Source organism: Tiliqua scincoides, chromosome 1 (assembly GCF_035046505.1).
Source record: "Tiliqua scincoides isolate rTilSci1 chromosome 1, rTilSci1.hap2, whole genome shotgun sequence".
NCBI lineage: Eukaryota > Metazoa > Chordata > Lepidosauria > Squamata > Scincidae > Tiliqua > Tiliqua scincoides.
Window position 1 is genome coordinate 229,943,376 of NC_089821.1, and position 20,855 is coordinate 229,964,230.

General features: G+C 41.0%; 1 protein-coding gene across 1 annotated transcript in view; it reads right to left on the bottom strand.

The window, feature by feature from the left end:
* The window catches only part of ERO1B (endoplasmic reticulum oxidoreductase 1 beta), a 31,497-nt gene continuing 10,642 nt past the window's right edge, over positions 1 to 20,855 (bottom strand). Inside the window, exons 5-16 of the mRNA XM_066617111.1 lie at positions 19,629 to 19,711; positions 18,760 to 18,833; positions 17,097 to 17,217; positions 16,958 to 17,004; positions 12,505 to 12,516; positions 11,047 to 11,073; positions 9,112 to 9,204; positions 8,733 to 8,979; positions 7,523 to 7,592; positions 6,116 to 6,202; positions 4,263 to 4,396; positions 1 to 1,346 (exon numbers count right to left, since the gene is read on the bottom strand). Coding sequence (XP_066473208.1) covers positions 1,286 to 1,346; positions 4,263 to 4,396; positions 6,116 to 6,202; positions 7,523 to 7,592; positions 8,733 to 8,979; positions 9,112 to 9,204; positions 11,047 to 11,073; positions 12,505 to 12,516; positions 16,958 to 17,004; positions 17,097 to 17,217; positions 18,760 to 18,833; positions 19,629 to 19,711 — 1,056 coding nt within the window. The 3' untranslated portion in view covers positions 1 to 1,285. The remainder of the gene's footprint in view (positions 1,347 to 4,262; positions 4,397 to 6,115; positions 6,203 to 7,522; positions 7,593 to 8,732; positions 8,980 to 9,111; positions 9,205 to 11,046; positions 11,074 to 12,504; positions 12,517 to 16,957; positions 17,005 to 17,096; positions 17,218 to 18,759; positions 18,834 to 19,628; positions 19,712 to 20,855) is intronic.

A 20,855-nucleotide genomic window follows, 5' to 3' on the forward strand; every position in this document is an offset into this window, starting at 1 on the left:
CTTTTTATTCTTTTTGTAAAGACTGTTTTACTTATCAAAGCAAAACATAATATTTACAAAACTGTATACTGTACCAACATAGACATTCATGCTGTATTCAAACATCCTTCACTAGATACAAATATTACATGACACACAGCTTTTAAGAAAGCTGCTCTGTCAAAATATATAGGAGTCCTCCTACTGCAGCTTCAAAATTTAGAAACTATTTGTTGTCTGCTATTGTTCTGGAGTGACTAAATTAGGTTCTCTTTAATAGACAATGATTGAAAATCAATTTCCATAGATTGTACCCGTTTTATTAAAGGTGTGTGTGTGTGTGTGTGTTTTAATGTACGATTAGGATTGCATAGGTAGGATATGCAGAACTAAATTCCAAGAACAGAGTATTTTTTAAAATTAGTCTATGAAAGGTGTTTTCTCCATATAGTATCTGAATGTACCAAAAGATCACAGAAAATAAACATTATTCTTGAAAGACTGCCAAGTGGGATATTTTAAATTTTCATATCTTCATAGAAGTTTAGAGAGAAACTGGCCACAAAGTAAACAGCAGAAACCTCAGGAGACTCAAGCAGGGCATTTTGAGCTAGCAGCACTTAATTCTGAAGGCTGCTTCAGGAGTCATGCTTAACATGAGGAAAGCCTCTGGAAGAGAATTAATCCTTCCAGATTTTTTTCCTCATAAGAAAGACAGCTTGTGAAACAAAAGAGAAAAGTTGGACAGGGCAGAGAAGCAAGCACAACAGAAAAATGGTGGACATGAGAAATCTGGTCTTTCCTGAAGCCAAGGGGCTTATTTTAGCAAAATCCATTTCACTGTCTTACCAAACACAGCAAGATCATTTGTTGAACACCTGGTACTTTAGACTGACATAAAAGTTTAAAATATCACCACTAGCAGATATCTTGGGCAACACTGGGAGGTTTTTTCCCATGTGGTCAATGCAGTCAAGATGAAGTTACTACAATCTTTTGTAAAGCAATCTCTGAACTGAAGAGAAAAACAATGAAATTTCATTTGAAATGGTACAAGAGATGTACAAAGAGAGAGTAAACAGAAACATAGTGGAAGATTAGCATAATTTACATATTTAAAATTAGGTACTCCTTCATAAATATCTTGTCCAAAGACCAAACTTTTCCACTTTAAATATTCAAGTTGATATTAGATTTTATTTTTCCTTTTAAAAACAGTTCACATAAAGTCCTCCAAAGATTGGTTCCATTCTGCCCGATGAAGTCTGGTAATGATTGCATCTTCCGGTAGATACCAAAGCCTTCGTTAACTTGTCTGCTGTAATAAAACTTTGAAATTCTGAAGTTCTCGTATACTTGTAGAAAGTCTGCAAAGGAAAGCAGAGACTGAGATTAACCCATTTCTGTCCAGCCCACAGGTGTACACATTTGATCCCTGTTGCATATATGCAATGATGGGAAGAAATGGCTTAAGAAAGTTGTATTTTGTAACCCACCTCAAGGTGGAAACACTTGCAAGATAGTGCATCAAATTATTTAGCTTGCAACTTTCTGCTTTATATAGAATACTGGGAATTACCTTATTCAACTACTACTACTACTACTACTACTACTACTACTACTAACTTTATTTTTACCCCGCCTTTCTCTCTGAAGGGACTCAAGGCAGCTTACAACAGGTTAAAAACAGATTAAACATAATTAAAAAACAGATTAACAACATAATTTAAAAACAGATAAAAGCATATTAACACATATCATAAAAACAGTAGTCAGATAACAAGTAGTAAAAAGGTAAAAAGAGCATAGAGCAGCAAGTCATAAAAGAATCAGGCCTGTAAAAAATTAAAAGATGTCGAAAATATGTTAAAAAGGCCAAGAACTCAGAAGGCTTGTTTAAACAGAAGGGTCTTCAGGCCTCGCCAAAAAGTCTCAAGAGAGGGAGCCATTCTCAAATCAAGGGGAAGGGAGTTCCACAGCGTTGGTGCCACTACTGAGAAGGCCCTATTTCTAGCCTCCGCCCCACATACCTCCCTAGGCGGCAGCACTTGTAAAAAGGCCTTCTCTGATGACCTAAGAGGACAAGCCGGATTGTACGGGAGTAGGCAATCTCTAAGATACCCTGGCCCAGAGCAGTATAGGGCTTTAAAGGTCAAAACCAGCACCTTGAATTGGGCCCGGAAACGAATGAGCAGCCAATGTAGCCGCTGGAGAAGCGAACTGACAGAGTCAAACTGTCTACCTCCAGTGACCACACGGGCCGCCGCATTCTGCACTAATTGCAGTTTCCGAACCATCTTCAAGGGCAACCCCACAGAGTGCGTTACAATAATCTAACCTCGATGTCACCGTGGCATGGATCACCGTAGCCAGGTCTGCACAATCCAAGTACGGCCGCAGCTGGCGCACCAGCCAAAGCTGAGCAAAGGCCCCCCAGCCACAGCTGCCACCTGGGAATCCAGGAGCAGCTGCAAGTCCAGGTGGACCCCCAAGCTGCGGACCTGCTCCTTCAGGGGGAGTGTAACCCCATTCAGCATGAGCCGATAGTCCAGCACCTGCATTGAGGGTTTCCGAACCAGGAGAGCCTCTGTCTTATCCGATTTAATTTCAGCTTGTTAGCCCCCATCCAGATCCTCACTGCCTCCAGACAGCGCTCCAGGCCCTCAACCGTCTAGAGGAAAGGAGAGATAGAGCTGGGTGTCATCGGCATATTGATGGCACCCCACTCCAAACCCCCGGATGACCTGCCCCAGCGGTTCCATGTAGATGTTAAATAGCATCGGGGACAGAATTGAGCCCTGTGGCACCCTGCACTTCAAGGGCCAGGGTGTCGAACAGGCATCCCCCAGCACCACCATCTAGGACCGATCCTCCAAGTAGGAGCGGAACCACTGCAAAACAGTGCCTCCAACTCCCAACTCGGCCAATCGACCCAGAAGGATACCATGGTCGATGGTATCAAAAGCCACTGAGAGGTCCAGCAGGACCAACAGGGACGCACTCCCCCTGTCCAGTCCCCAGCATAGGTCATCCACCAAGGCGACCAAGGCAGTTTCCGTCCCAAAGCCCGGCCTTTAAACCAGATTGAAAAGGATCCAGATAATCCGCTTCATCCAAGACCTTCTGGAGTTGAGACGCCACCACCTGCTCAATTACCTTGCCCAGAAACAGGATGTTGGAGACTGGCCGGTAGTTGTCTAACACAGTGGAATCCAGGGAGGGCTTCTTCAGGAGGGGGCGAACCACCGACCGTTTCAAAGCACATGGCAACGTCCCCTCCATCAAGGAAGAGTTGACCAACCTCCCTGTCCACTCAGCCAGTCCATCCTAGGCAGCTCTTATCAGCCAAGCTGGGCAAGGGTCAAGCAGGCAGGCAGAAGGCCTCACACTCCAAAGGAGTCTGTCCACATCCTCAGGCTGTACAAGCTGAAAAGAATCCCACAATACTGGACAAGCAGTTGCCAAGGGGACATTGTCAGACATTGTCAATGTGGCATCCAAGTTGTGACAAATACGATCAATTTTATCTGCTAAATGTTGCACAAACACGTCACAGAAGCTGACCGTGTGTTCCTCCTGGTCTACTGGAGGGGCCTGATGGAGGAGGCCCTGCACCATACAGAACAGCTCTGCTGGATGGTTGTCAGCAGACGCAATGGTAGCAGAGAACTACTACAGACTATGATGTTTTTCAGCATGAAAACTTCAAAGAAAACTTTCAACAATGCAATTTTGCCACATAAATATTGAACAAAAAAGTACTCTCATGGGTATCTTTCACCTCAAATGGTTGTGTCAAATCAATATTTTGACCTAAAACTGAGAAATGCTGCACCAGTATCTACATACCATTATATGCAGCTGAAATGTTCAAGGTTGCATTCAAAATAGAGCTTGGGCAACACTGCAAGAAAAGCCATCACGCCCCCCCCCGCCCCGGGCAACTGCTCAAGTCTTTACCAATGGCCTAAGCGTTAGGGGGAGGGCCCTGGAAACAATGTGAGATGTAGCATGGTGGACTGCTGCAGAAGGGGGAAATTCCCAAAAATCATGCAGAAGCATTAGCCATCAAATGGAGCTACTTATGATTTACAATCCTGAAAAAATACAAAGATTCCACTATTCTTGTCTTAAATTGGCCAAACAGGTAGGCACCCCGTAGAGACCTAGAATATTTTTCATCTCTCAATTAAAATATACACATTTGCAACTTTTTAGATCCTGCAAGGAGGGACAGTCAAAAACTCTTACTCAAGAACCACAACAAAATAAAAGTAACTTGCCTGCCAAATGCATTTAGAAGTGCAACAATTTCTTGCCGTGTAAGCTGAAATCCTTTTGATGGACTGTTCTCAGGGAGATTCTTTATTTCTTTTTCAGAGAATAAAATCTTCAAAGCAGTTCCTAAACCCTGAGTCTAAAAGAAAGCCAACATATTTAATATTAACTAATTAATATTAGTTAATTAATAATTAACTAGTAAAAATTAATAATTAATTAATAAACATAGACTAATATTAATATTAATCTTGTCCAACACCCCAACTGCTAACAAAAGAGTTCAGCAGCTTGAATGGGAGGTTTTTATAAACCAGTGCTAGTTTTTTCCATCATCCATCTTCTGCAAAATCATGTGTACAATCTCCTAGTCCCATTGTATTCTCAGATCACAACTTCGTTCTCTAACTGGTATGTCAACTATGATCTTAACCAATGTCAGACTACACTTGTCCACGAGTTGGGAGTATTGGTCTATTGGAATACTCACTATGTGAGGATGCCCTTGAAGAACACCTGGAAACTTTGGTTTGTGCAAAATGCACTTGCACATACAGTGACTGAAGACAGGAGACCATAACTGTACCGGTTTCACTAGCTGTTAGTTTCTGTGTGCAATTCAAAGTTCTAGTTACTGTCTTTAAGGCTTTTTATAGTTTATGACAAGGGTACTTGATGAGCTGCATCTCCCATTTGAAACAATTCACCCTCCAAGGTCAGCTGGCTTCTATAGGTGCCACTGTTATTAGAAATTCAGTATGCAGCAACTGTGGAGCAATGCTTTCTCCATGTTGCTCCCTCCTTGCAATACTAGGTTGGCCCATTCTCTGCATGTGTTTGGGTGGCTTTTGAAAACTTCCCTTTATGGTTCTGCCTTCTGTGATTTGGATTGGCTCCTCTCCATTAGCTTATTGACTCGCCCAAGTTTCATTCTTTGTTTTTTTATAAACTAATTGTTTTTATTGATTGTTTTAATGTATTTAACATGTTTTTAAAAGTTTGTTAATCACTTTGAACACTTCCAACTGGATGAGGAAAGGTGGGGTATACAGGTTCAAAATAAAATAAGTATAGCCTTACTTTCAGGCTATCACTTGTATTTTTGGGGAGTCGCGTGTCACATTTTTAAGGTGCTCATAAATACATTGCACCCATGATATTTTTAAATATAATATACATTTGTAAATATGTCAATATTTATATATATATTTACATACGTAAATATAATATACATTTGTAAATGTATATTAAATGTATTGCTATCACTGTGAAAAACATATACTGCACTTAACAATGAATGCTTCCTACAGCCTATGTAGCTAAAAGTAATCCAATGGAAAAAATTCATATGATGCAAACAGAAGCTGAGAAGCTGCAGGCTTTGTGATGTCAAGTGTACTGCTATGAGATAGGAATCAGCTATAAAAGCCAGAGCCCCATTCCACACATTCAGGTTCTGGGCCCATTTTAAGAAAGGAGTTTGAGAACCTAGGATCTAAACTATGTGCTGTGAGTTAGGAGGTTGAACAGGTGGTGGGGCAATTTTGAGGAGCTCATGAGGCCTAGAAACTCCTTTAAAAGCCAGCCAATGAGGAGTCAGGGCAGTTTGCCATCAAAGAGAAAGGCAGCTTTGGAAGAGAAGCTCTCCTCCTGGGAGGTCAGCCATTCTGCCAAAGGTGGAGTAGGGGAAAGATGGAGAAAGATGATATTAATCCCCTCCCCACTGGGATTAATAGGCTTCGCCTATTAATTTAAGGTTTTGCCAAGGGGGCAAGACGGGGTTGGCCAGACCAAGACACTAATGTCATACAGTATATAAACCCATAAACAGAAAAATCAAACACTTAATATAACATACCTGCAGTTTACCCCATAGTCTGCATTTATCACATCCAACACAGTCCATTATGCGGGATATGTTCTTGAAATGCAACCTGAATTCTTCCTAACAACAAAGACAAATGCTTAGCCAAAAGATACAAGCTGTGTGAAATGTATTTGGTGGTCCTATGAATTTTACAATCCTAAGGAGGTTCTCAGGCCCAAAGCTCATTTCCACTAAAAGGGGTCAGGAAACTAATTATGGGCTTCCTCTCATTATGCTTTTATAGTAAAAAAAAAAAGCAGCACTATTTTCTTACTAAAAAGAATAAATATAAAAGGTAATTAAACCCTCCCAACCCCCTAAAAATAGGGACAATTGAGAAATTCTATTAAAGGGACAACAACTCATTTCCTAGCAGTATCCACAGCAATTAAGTGGGCTGAACTTGCAAACACATTCTTATCTTTTTTTCTTTTTATACAACCATTAACATAACACAACCACAAACAAAACATTAAAAACATACACATACATTTAGGAGTGCAGGATATCATATATCACTTTTACTAATAAATCATTCCATATTTCCTAATCCAATTTCTCTTCTACTTTTACCTCTTGTTATCATTTATCATTCATACCATCTCATATATAATGTATCATCTATATAATTTTCATCTAAATGCCCTATATTATACTTTCTACATATTCATTTTCAACCAAGCATAAAATAGCTTCCAAACACATATCTTAATTCTTATCTTCTTATCTCTCTCACATTCTTATCTTAAGATTCAGGAACCTTTATTGGCATAAAATAAAACATAACATAGGACAGTACATTTAAACCACACCTAAAACAGCCCATGTGCCCAACCAATACACTGCCCTTACTTACTTATACCACACCTCCTCAAAATTGAGTAAAGAAATTTTGCAACCTGGCATGTACATGCCTCATCATTTCCTAATAGCAACTGATGTAGAACTAAGTCCCCTGACCCACGTTTGGAAGACACAAATGGCCTGAGCAACTGCAAGCGCAGATCGTCAAACCATCTGTAAGTTAAAACCATATGTGGAAGAGATTCAATGTCCAGAGGCTGTGATCAGCAATATAGTGATTTCTTGTCAGTATTACTTCTAGTAGTTTCTGTGACAACTCCTTAAGAGTTGCTCCTTTAACCTGTGAGAGTTTGAAAGCAGACAAGGGCTTCCACAAAAATGGGAACTGGAACAGACAGGGGCATGCATGCTGTAGCCATAGTGCAGACTTTCAAACAAACTTCTTGATTCACTAACTAAATCAAACTACTTCCACTGGGTTGCAAAATACCTATATGCTCGTTTTTTTCCTGGTTTAAATTCTACGTTTTAAATCTATACCATTTCCCTTGCTTGCACTGGTCAAAACAATTACAGTGATATTAGTGTGTTTACCTTTAAAGATTTTGCCTCCTTTTTGTCTCCAGCAAACATGGATTTTTCATTGAAGTGCATAGGGAATGACCTAAATGAATTTTATATCAGTTGTTAGAGTCTGGTTACACCACAATTTACCTAAGTCGACCACAGGCATTCTATATTTCACATCTTACAAACTTGAGAGAAGAAACATTGACTAAGACAACAGTGAGTATAAAATCATAAATCACAGGCACACCCAATTATATGAAGCCTCCAGTAACGGCAGCAGTATAGGAAAGTTAGCAAACAAGTTAAGCATTTTAAAACTCCCCCGCCACAATTTTGAGTTTGAATGCAGCTTTAACAGATCCAAGTCAAATTTCTCCTTACATCCTCTACAGATTAAGCAGCTGACTTTCTTAACCTACTTGTGCACAACTGGGAGTCCTTACAAGGTCCCAAAGAATGTATTTAAGACATGCCTCAGTATTTTCCAGTAAAAAGACTTTAGAAGTTGCCACTATTGACCACGACATGCATTGAGAGCAAAGAATTACTAGCAAAAACTGAGTAAAGAGATGGTAGTTGATAAACCACCCAAGGACCCCCCCCCCCAAAAAAAGAGGATAGCCATTAGGGATGAAAGACAGGGGATCCTAGCCATAAGGAGGTCTACCTACTATAAGGCCATTCCAGGCAGTGTCCCTGAACTTTCAGTTGTCATTTTGAACACGTTTGCAATATTTGTGGAGATATAGAGAAAAGATGGTAGACCGTATTCTACGCAACTCTTCACTAAGAAAAGAAATAGCCTCTGTCTCCAAAGTTCTGCACAAAGATTGCAAAAGCACTGGAAAAAAACCAACAAGTGCGAGGCTCTTAATTCTATAAATATTTAGTACAATTAAACAACTTTCACTGTAATAGGCTACTTGTATTTATGTTCTAGCTGTTCTGCACTCTCAAGCTTCTTGAGCATAAGATTTTTGGTCATGTGCCTATGACATGCCTGATAACTAGCAGGCTATATGCTACCTTTTTCATTATGTACACACAAGGAGAACAAAAACATTCTACTCTGTAGAAAGATGCGCAAAAGAAGGTATCTGTTGTGGAAAAAGGTCCATTCCAGATTCCAGGCACCTCTTGAGACTCACTCTCACCTGCATTAATAGCATTTTAAATACAATTTTAACACTCCAAGTAGCTGTATATTAAATGTGGGCCAAGAAAACACACTTACTTTGTATCTCTGAAGATTTCTAACAAAAGGGATTTGGTTTCTGTATCCTCCTGTGCATTTCCAGTGTAAAGATCTACTATTGAACGTTCAAAGTAGGATCCAACTTTCGACAAAGCACGCAGTTCAATCAAATATAAGAAATATAAACTTTTTAGCCGCCTTGGACCTTCGCCTTTTGTTTCAGCAGGATTAAAGCGATGGGCGAATTCCTTCACATTGGGTCCCCAACGAGGTTTCCCCCAAGTTTCTGAATAAAGAACAATATTTCCCCCAGAGAGAATGTTAGGTAGTTCAAATAATGTTTTTCAGGCTTACAAGCAATTTAACTTTCCTCAACTATAAAAGTGTGATAAACATAAAATCAAAACTAATCAAGTACCTTCAAGTAGATAATTTGCACATAGATGCAAGTTGATGCTTGCATGAAGTCCAGAAATGAGTTTATAGAATACACGTTTCTCAAGACAAAGACCTGGGGGGAAAAAAGCATTACATTAAAACAGAGTTGATGAAACCATAACTCAATATTCCATAAGTTTAGAGATTTATACACAGTACTTTGACGTGTCATTTGTAATACAGTTCTCACCATTAAATGGTTGGAATTTCAAGTTTCTCTCTTTAATGTATTATTCTGTACATAATGAAGTTTCTATTAGTATAGATATGAAGCAAATATGAAGTCTACAATAGATGAGAATATCAGCCATTTCATTTTGCATTGCAAAATTAACATAGAAGCAAAGGGGATTGCCTTTTAATATAGAAACACTTACTAAAGTGTAGGGGGAGGGAAGGAATTCATGAGGGTACTTTCAATCATACCCTTGGTAAGTCTTCAGAAACAGCAATGGGTGGCGTATGTGGCCCATCTCTCAAAGACAAGTCACCAGAATGCCAATAAAGTAGTGCCTTCCTTGAGCTTTTTGGCCATGGCTCAATGTACTATTTTTCAGATTGCTAGAACTCTCAAACAGTTACATACTGTGGAGATTGCTTGCTCCCTAGTCTGCAACAAACTTTCAGATCAGCGAAGAATGCTGCTGCCTGACAGATTTATACACGTGTTCACACTGTTGCGTGTATGCCAGGCAAGCATGACCAAGACTAGTAACTTTGGGCTGATGTGATGGTAAGGCTGCATCAGATTCCACAAATCTTTAGGGAAAAGGTCAAACCTTGGATCATTAGAGCAACCCCACTGGGTGGCACAGAAGAACCCTTGCCTTTGGAAAATTCCATGATCAGCTGCACCTTTTTTGTCAGCAAATTCAAACCTGTAAACTAGGCCAGATCCTGGGAGCTTCCTGTTCCTGACGTAAACAAGACCATTCAGTCACAAAAGAAGTGCCTTCAACCTTGGCTACCCCTGTCAACTTCATTGAAAATCCAATCATGAGTTGTTTTGAACTGAAGAACAGCCCTCCTGACTAAACAACCTCCACTACAACCTCCTCAGGGAGCACACCATTAGAAGACACCCATCTCCAACAGGGGGATGGACTATCAAGTCACCAAAGAACAGTACTTGATGAGCAAACCCAACAACAGCTGCCATGTTGCCTTATGGGGATTTTGCCCATAAAAGGCTGGGTTGCAATCCCTTGTGTCTCCCGTACTCGCTTAAGTTTTTCATGCAGCGTTTCTTCCATGCTGTCCCACAGATTCTACCTTCCAACACACCTTCCTATTTAAAAAAGTATATCTTGGCTCCTTTGCACTACCCCCCCCCCAAAAAAAAAACTAAATAAAACTACTGTCTAGACCCCCTGGGCTTGCCTATCAAACTCTTTTCTGTCTTTTCCCCCACCTTTAAAACCAGGTAATGAGTGTGATAGCAACCCAGGCTATGGTCCCTAAAAGAAACATATATAGTTGAAGTTGTGTAAGTAAAGTGAGCATAAAATGTGGGATGACTGTAGTAGAGTTAATTCTTATTATGAGAAATAAGCCTCTATGTTCTGAACATGCTGTACAACTTGAATAACTCTTATTCAGATACTTGATTTGAACCAGAGCTTTGGATAGAAGCATAGTAGCACAGTTCTTGCTCCAGTTAAAACTAGAACAAAAAGCTAGGAGTACACTATAAATTTCATTATGAGCAGTTCATGTAGTACCCAAGATTGATAAGTGTGGCACAAGCTTTAATCCTATTGATAAAGCAGCCTATGGATGCTCAAGTCACTAAATATTCATTAGTCTTTTAAAGAGATTAACAAATTTAAAAAATTCATTAGTTTTAAAAACAGATTTAACAGTTATTTTTCTGGTTTGAAGGCATTTATCTGTATATTTGCAATCTTTTATTTACCTTCTAGCCATGTATAGAAAGATTCTCCTGTGAACACACAAAAAATAAATATGTAAGTAATTTCACAGTAATGCTAGATTTTTAAAGCTAGGCATGAACCAAAGACAAAAGACAATCTCTCAGAGTATATAATTTAAGGAAGACCAACGAGACTAATAGGCTTAATTCCTCACATGCCACTAAGTGGTATAAGTTTTAAAAGTTAGACACATGACCATCTCTTATAATTTTATGCTGCTTGTCTGTCAAGCATTCATTTATCTGTTTGAGGGAAGGCGTTCAATCTGATGCATGCTTCTTTGGCAGCAAGTTCTATTGAAAGCAGTAGAATTTATTACTGAGTAAATATGCAGTGAATATGGCCGCACACCATGAAACCCCAGCACTTCAGCTTACTGGGATAGACTTCACTAATGCTCTAAAGACACCAGGGATTCAGTTATCTACATATGTATTAATGCAACAAATCTCAATGCAAGACCAAATTCCCCAACATTCAGGCATGCCCCTTAAGCACTGCGGGGGGGGGGGGGGTCAATCTCTTGATTGCAATTTTCATTGGACCACAATTCAAAAATTCTTTCCCAATCAGTCACCAACTGCTCAGTTCCCATCAGTGTATATGTATAATTGGGATTTTTTTGACCCAATATGCATCGATTTATAATTATTAACATTGAATAATCTTTGTCATTTTAGTTCCTCTCTCACCGTTTGGAGAGATCCTTGTGAGCTCTTCACGATCCATTGTTTTCACCACCCTAAACATCTATTTAATAAATTTACACTCTGCCTTTTCAGTTAAAAACTGAACAGTTTTGAGTGTCATCTGGAATCTTGGCCCCCTTGTTGCTTACCCCACTGTACACCCTATCCTAGGAGACCACACTTCCCTCTAGTGTGAAAACTGCCCATTTATTCGCACCCTCTACTTTTATGGATTAACCAGTTACTAAAGAACAAGAACCTATCCTCTTGTGCCATGACTGCCAAGTTTACTCAACAATCTTCAATAAAGGCCAAGTGCATAGCATTTACATTCTCAAATCCTCATCAGTAAAATCCTGTTCAGCCCCCTCTAGCTTCTTTGATTTCACTAGACATAGGGCTACACAGATAAGTTTGATAATTTGTGCCTAAGGAGTCTGAAGTGCCTTCCTTCCACCAAGGATGAAAATGTGGTGTATAAAATTACATGGAATCTGACAAGTGCACAACGCATAACCTGCTTATTCCTCATAGACACCCAGCAAGAATGTGGCAGGGTCATAACCATGCACCATATTCCCTACACCTTGCCTGCCTAACCTCATGTCCTCTCTTCCCTTTGGATTGAAATTCAATGGCAGGAGACTTATTTTAAAGCTTTATATCTAACATCCACTTCACAATATGTATTTTTACATGCCCTGAGCTAGTCACACAATGAATTAATAAAAGATTGCTGTGAGGACTCACCATCATCTTCCCCTGAAAAAGGAAAATATAGAAAATCAGTAACAATTTATTCTACTTGTGTCTGTATTAAAAAAATCAAACATAGATTTGTTAGCACTGATTTAATCAGCAGCATGAACCTTTAGATTTGCGATGCAATTCTTTTATTCAGGATGTAGTGTTCCTTCATTCACCAACAAATACAAGATGTGTCCAGAAAGTAATGAGAATGAAGTTCCTATGCTCAAGAAGTGTTCTGTGAAGGAAGATGCTGGCCAAGGTCACTTGGGGTGGGGTGCCAGGTATACGTTAGAATGCTGATCAGTTGCATTCCAGCCCTGTCAGAGTCGAGACATTCTTTTTCGTGAAATTCTGTTCAAGTACCTCATATTAGGAAAAATGCAAGCGAGTTTAGAACAGCAGTACAAGATAAAATTTTGCGTGAAATTGGGTAAAAGTGCATCAGAAACTTTGGAAATGGAGAGGAAAGCTTATGGAATTGCTGCACTATCATCTGCACAAGTTCTTGGTCACTTGAGACAAAGAGTTTTTGTGTGCGTCCTGAGATCAGCTCAACTTGGATCCTTTATCACCACAATGCATCGAGTCACAGTGCTTTGGTGATCAGAGTTTTTGGCTGAAAATTACATCAGGGTGCTTCCCAAATACACCCTACAGCCCCAACTTGGCTCCTTGCAGCTTTTTCATATTCCCAAAGATGAAGAATGGTTTGAAAGGACACCATTTTGGTAGTGTGGATAACGTCCAAAGAGCCACTACACTGGCTCTGACTGCCATCCCACTTGAAGATTTCCAGGGATGCTATGAAGAATGGAAAAAATTGCTGGGAGTGTTGTGTACACTCACAAGGTGCATACTTTGAAGGAGATAATGTTCAATTGTAAATTTTTTCAATAAAATAATTTTTAAAATATTATTCTCATTATTTTCCAGACCTGATATACAAGGATGAAATATTGGAATCGTTTCATACTATACAAAACATGAAAAACCTTTATTCAAATAATGAGTGTAGCACTGTTGGCCAACTTAACTAATGTTCTCAAAGGCAATTCTGCATTCCTGAACAGCATGAACAAATTGTCCAAAGGTCTTGATTTTACATGACAATTTCCTTTTGCAAATCACACTTTACCGAAGTTACCTGTTTTACAACATCTAGCTAGAACACCCAACTAAAACATTTTCACAATTAAATAGCACTGAATAACAAGAACAGGTAAGAGCTAATGGAGATTTTCTACTACATCAGTAAAGTCAAGCTAACATGACGCAATCCTGAAAAGATGGAAGTTAATGGTTTATTAAACCAGGAAAGTGTTCTGGATGAGGTTGTGCCCCTACTTAATAATACCTGGTATCTGTTTAGCACTTTTGAGGACTCAGTGCCTCACTTGTATTATCTTGTAATCCTACAAACACTCCTGTAAAGCAGTGGCACTCAAACCTTTTAGCACCAGGACCCACTTTTTAAAACTGACACTTATTCGGACCCACCTAGCTTTACAAGACTTTAAAAAATGATCTAGAAAGAAATATTTATTTACAAGTAATATTTTATTTATTGAGAAGTTTAGTTGAGACTGAGGACCCAATCCTATCCAGCACTGCAGCAGCTGCAATTCAGCCCTGAGAAAAAGGAACAAATGTTCCCATACCTAGAGGAAGCCTCTGTGACTGCATCTCCGCCGCAGAATGCTGTGCACACCCCATTGGCATGCTTGCACCAGCACTGGAAAACTGGATAGGATTGGACCCTCAGCCATCACCTGCCCCTACTACCTGCCATTGAAGGAATTTGGAAAAAAAACAACACCAGAAAGAAGACGCTCAAGCATTTCTATATTTACACAAGCTTGCAAACTGCAGGAGTTCAGCTCTTTGCAGGACAATTAGCTATCTGATTTTGAATTGCCTTGGGGCTTAAAACAATTAGTTATCTAAGCTTTCCATCACCCATGTATTCAATGAAGGTTCTGAGGACCCACCAGAAATCAGGTCCTGGTGCCAGAGTTTGAGAAACACTGCTGTAAGGTATTGTTGCTATATTGCATCTGGAGAGTTGAGGGGAAGTGGCTTGCCTAAAGTCATCTAGTGATGGCAAATATGAGATTCAAACTAAGGAGTGCAGCTTAGTCGAACAGTTCTCAAACTGTGGGTCCAGGACCCACTAGTAGGTCAAGACCCAATTTTTGGTGGTTTGCAAAAGTGACAGGGCAAATTAGGCTATGTGCATCAAGCTACTACTTGGGGGGGGGGGGGAGCACTGCTGCCCAATCATCATTATAGCCACACAACTTAGAATTTATAAATCAGGCAGCAGCCTCTAAAAAGTTTGAGAACTACTCGCGGACAGCCCAATCCTAAAGGCAACACCACCACCAGATGCAGCGGTGCCAAAGCAGCTACTGCTGCATCCTGCAACCCTGTGGCAGCAGCTGGAGGTCTTCTCGGAGGAAGGGGACTTTCATCCCCTTCCCCCAGGAAAAGCCTCAAGCACCACAATGGGGCTTCTCAATTCTGAGCTGGTTATTTTGCCGGTGCAGACTTGAGAGACTGTGTTGGACCTTCTGGCCCAGCACAGAGCTCAAGATCCGGAGGAGGAGAGCTCCACTAGTCCCACACTCTTCCAGTTCCTCCCCTCGCCCCAGAGGCCCTCACTGCTGTCTGGTGTAGCGCTGTCTACTTAGCTATGGGCACTGTCTGGCTGGTGCTGGGGTCAGCACCAACTGGCACTGGGCTGGTGCTGACTTGGCACAGGATGTTGTGGGCATGACTTATGGCACATCTGCGACACCCACTGGCCAGCGGTACACTCATACCACCAGTGCTGAAGAGCTAAGGATTGGGCTCTTGGGTCCAAATCCTAACCAACTTCCCCACACTGATACAGCTATGCCAATGGGGCAAGTGCTGCATCCTGCAGTTGGATGGCAGTCACAGAGGCCTCCTCAAGGTATGGGAATGTTTGTTCCCTTACCTCAGAGCTTCATTGCCCTTACCTCAGTACTGGAACATTGATTAAGATTGCGCCCTTAGTCTCTAACCACTATAGTAGCTTCACTGCTATCTTTAGGTGCCAGATTAAGCCTGCCCTGCTCTCATGGGCTTCAAGTAGCATTTGGGACCTTCCTACTTGTTTTAGCTATAGTTTTCATTTTGCCGCTTTTATCTTTTTTACAGGTGGAGCCTGTTAATCCATGAAATTTCCATTCAAGGATCTGGCTCAACCCAGGTCTCCTGGACCAATGTGGAGTCACACTTGGCCCCACCTAAGCCTTCCAGAGGCAACCGAAGCTGTGCTCCGGTTGCCTCAGGAGGCTCTTCTGAGGCCCATGGAGGTTGTGCACAGTCTCCACGAGCCTCACAATAGCCTCCAGAGGTTCTAGAAAGGCACTTTCAGTTTCCACACAAAAACTGCAAGTGCCCTTCTAGGACCTCCGGAGGCCTTTTTGAGACTCGTGGAGGCTGCGTACGACCCTCCACAGACCTCAGAACAGCTCAGGGGGCCCCAAAATCCATGTGATTTGATTTCACATGCAGTTTGTTATCCACAAGGGTTCCAGGAACAGAACACTCATAGATAACAAGGGTCCACCTGTAATTTTCATTAGTGCTGTTATTAGTTATGTATTATATTTTTATATAGATCTGTTTTAGATGCTGCCTTGAATTCATCACTTGCCAAAATGTAGGTGCCCAAGGCCAGACTAAAATTTGGCATCTGGCAGCCAGACCCAACATCAAGGTGCTCTCCGCAGGCAATGCTGAGGTCAAGGAAGCGCAGGAGGCCTTGGCTTGCCTGGCCAGGAAGAGCCAAGCCACACTCACCCCTAATGGGAGACGCACATCATGTACATACAGACAGAACACACAGGTGCAACCCCAAGTAATGATTCTGAAGATGCACCCCAGTTGGAGAAACAGACAGCAGGGCAGAAGAACAAGGGGAGGGAAATGGTTGGGATTGGATGATGGAGTGTGGAGGGAATTCGGAGCAGGCGAAGGAGGCTGCCCAGAAGAGCACAACTCCAGGTGGAGGAGTTAGTGTGTGCAGTAAACCTCCTTCACACCCCTTTGGAGGCTACCAGAGAAACAAGCGGACGAGGCAGTGGATGCTGTATATGTCCTCCCCACTTTACAGAGCCCCTGCCAGGGACAAGGAAGAAAAGACTGAGAAAGGCAGCAGATTGGATGGACATACCCTGGAGAAAGGCTTCCTAGGGACAGACTTTATCAACCCCACTCTCGTGCACCACAAACGAGGACACATAGTTCTCCACTAAAGGTGGGACTACACCAGGTGTGGCAGTAGGATATAAATCCTGTATATTAATTAAATACATACGTATGTAAGAAAAGGACTTCACTAGTGAGTCTTCAATCATTAAGACCTTGTAATTAATTACAATTACAGAAAATACAGAAAACTGTGAAGTATTTAGCAACCCACCCTTGCTGGGTGCCAGTGGATTTAGTGGACGATACACTGATCGAGGCCTATAGGAAAAATAAAATAGGAATATATCTGTGGAATTCAAAAAACTTAAATATTTCAAAATGAATTAATGTCGCCCTCTTTCCCCGGTTACTTGAAGCAATTTTCTTCATAGATACTGTTCCATACTCTCCACGCAGAAGGCCCCTTGTATCCAGTGTAACGCTCTGGATTCAGCAGCAAATCCACATACTGAGCATCAGGAGATCTTTCATCTAAACAAAAAAATGACAGCTTCAGCTACATATTTTAATGTACTCCTTCACACAAAAAGACCACACAAATGTAAACAGAACTAGACTTGGCTGTTATAATACTTTTGACTACTAGCATTTCCATTATACAGAAACATGCACAAATGTGACATTAATATGTACAAGTTGTATTTACATATTACTTGTGCACTATGTTAAAAATACTTGAAAACATTGGAATAAACAGCAGTGTCAGATAGTTGTCTCTCTTCATTGTTTGTAAATTGCTGGAAAAATTGCTAGAACAGAAATACCCAGAAAATATTCACCTATATCACAAAAATGTAAATTACAATACAAGCTAAGAATATTGAATTTGGATCCCCTTAAGGCAGCGGTTTTCAAACTCTCAGGGAGAGTTTGAACCACAGTAAGGTGGGGGTGGGGAGGACGTAGCTACATGATCCCCAGGACTGCGTCGCTAACGGGGCTGCAGAGACTGGGATGCCGTCACCAGTCCCTGCAGCAGCTGTCTGGGAGCGCAGGGAGCCCTGTGCGATTGTCTGCAGTGCTCCCCAGGCTTCTAAAAGTGAAAGTGGAGCAATCATGCTCCACCTCCGCAAAACCGGAAGTAGAGCACAATCGCTCCACTTTCACTTTTGATGAGCTGGGGAGCCCTGCAGACGCTTGTGCAGGGCTCCCTATACTCCAGGACAGCTGCTGCAGGGACTGGTGAGTGCATCCCAGTTCCTGCAGCCCCATTGCTGCAGCTGCCTCCTCCCTGCCTCTGCCCCTTAAGGGGACAGGGGCCAGGGCCTACACCCCAGTTTGAAAACCACTGCCCTAGGGCAGAAAGGCAGGATAAAAAAATGGTTAACAACCCAATTTTCTAATGAAGGATTTCAAATACCCAATTTGACTTTCATTATGTATCCTACTATAATGTCTTTCCAATAGTTGCAACTACAAAAATAAAGAATAACCATGAGCAGAATAATCTGGCTGGATAGGTAGGTTTATAATTGGTTCCAGAACAAATTTTTGTTTTAAAAAGCCACAGCCTGCTGTTTAATATTGATTGCCTTCCATATTCTCTTTTTATAAGTTTATGAAATACCATTTTCTAGCAGTATCTATAGATGCTTAGCAGCCACAATACTACTAGGGCACAATTCAGATGATCCTTCAAATTTGATAACAAAGCCTTGCAAGCTCCCCTCTGTTTCTAGTTTAATGCCAACGATAGTGTGATATGATGTCTGAAATAGAAAATTATGGTTAGTGTTTGCCCTCCAAATCAAGATATGCTGATTCAGAAGTCAGGACAGAACTACGCTAAATGGTCAACTGAGAGAAAAGCTGTGGAAAGAGAGCACATGAATCCATGGCTTAGTTCCATTTGGCAGATTGTCTTAACTAAAATAATATTTCTAAGAACCAACTATAAAAAGTGCAATTTGGCACACATTCTGTTCATAAGAAATGCATCTTTTCAGAGTTGATTTATTTAAATACATGTTGCTTTGGAAAATCTTTATGGGTCAGAAGAACAAACAATTTTACCATCTAGTTCACAAAAATGGTCCTGTGAATCATCATATCTGGCCCAGTCAATGAAAGCCTCTTTACTTTGGTTGCTGTGGAGAAGGAAAGAGAACACTGGCAAATGGACTTGTATTTAAAAATGATAACAAATGCAGTAAGTTTCCCTATTTATCATTTTGAGGTGAGATTGCTACCAAGATGATCCCAATATCCATTAGGGTCCCAACAAAACTTCAAAGCAGTTCAAAAATATTTTAACTGTGACGTTAAAATAAGCCACCTCATAAATCTAGCATAACAGCACAAAATGAGATTTGCAATATTTTCCATGTAGCAACAGAGCAGCTAATCAGGAGGTGAGCAACTGCCTTTATATAATATAACCTGCAATGAACACTACAAATGAAGCCAGCACAAGTGCATAAACCTTAGCATAAGTCTAAATATTTAGACTTATCATACCAAATATTATGTCTCCGGTCCTCATTATGCTGCTCTATGACTTTTTTTAATCAATCAAAAGGTTAACAAACAGGACTTGGTAGAAAGGAAATGAGGAAGACAGTTAGGTCTGAAAGCAAGTTTCAAATTCATTACTACTCATTTCTAGCAGAAGAAATTTTTAAGAACTAGGGGACAAGATCTGCCTGTTCTCATCATGTTATTCCTCTACTGCTAATCATCATGTTCATTATGTTAGATGTTTCTGCTAAACAGATAAAAGCATGTTTGAATGGCTGCATGAAATTTGCTGTGTGTTAAGACAGAACACCATGAATATATTATCCTTTCTGTAGTATAGTATATGCAAGAACAGCAAATATTAAGAGTTAATAGCTACCAAGTACCAGGCTTTTCCTCCTCCATTAAACTGAAATATACCTTACCTTAATGTACTATTAACTGCTCCCAGTATGTTAGCTTGTTCACAGTCTTCAAGTTCTTTGGTATGATTGGAGGACTTTGAATACTGCAAGACCAAATATACAGTATTTTATGCCTTCAATACGTTTAAATTCAAATACTTTTGACTTTGTGTCACCTATTAAGGTATCAGTGATTTAGAGCAAGATAGTACTTAGAAAAGAACATGACTTGTGAATAGTGCAGTTTTATGACCCGCATTAAAACATCTTGCAAAGTATTATTATTATTTATTATTTATTAATTTATATCCCGCCTTTTTGCCCCATGGGCACACAAGGCGGCCTACAACAATTAAAAATACAAAAATAGCAATTAAAAACAATAATTAAAACAGTTGCACATAATTAAAAAATCTAAAACAAGCCCCGCGGATTCTAATATAAAAGAGAAAGAAAGCCAGCCAGCCTGTCAGCAATTAAAAGCTTTTTGAAATAAAAAGGTCTTCAGTCCATGCTGAAATATTAACAGAGGGAGCAGTTCTCAATTCTAAGGGAAGGGTATTCCAGAGTTCGGGGGCCACCACCGAGAAGGCCCTCTTCCTGGCCGCCACCCCTCTCACCTCCCTTGGTGGCGGCACAGTCAAAAGGGCCCCCACCAGATGATCTAAGAGTATGGGCAGGATTATAAGAAAGGAGGTGGTCCCTCAAATACCCTGGGCCCAAGCCGTAAAGGGCTTTAAAAGTCAAAACTAGCACCTTGAATTGGGCCCGGAACAGAACCGGCAGCCAGTGTAGTCACCGAAGCAACGGCTTGGCAGAGTCAAACCAACGTGCCCCAGCAACCACACGAGCAGCCGCGTTCTGTACTAGTTGTAATTTCCAGACCGTCTTCAAAAGCAGCCCCACGTAGAGCGCATTGCAATAATCTAATCTAGATGTCACTAGGGCATGGGTTACTGTGGCCAGGTCCACGCAGCTCAGGTACGGTCGCAGCTGGCGAATCAGCCAAAGCTGAGCAAAGGCTCCCCTGGCCACCGCTGCCACCTGGGACTCCAGGTGCAGCTGTGGATTCAGGAGAACCCCCAAGCTGCGGACCTGCTCCTTCAGAGGGAGTGCAACCCCAAGTACTCACTCCAAGTCTACCTACCTTTGGTAGGAGACAGGAAGTTGCCTCAAACGGTTGTAAATACATACCTGAATATTCAAACATTTGTGATATCAGGCATGCATGAAGATTCAGGTACTCAT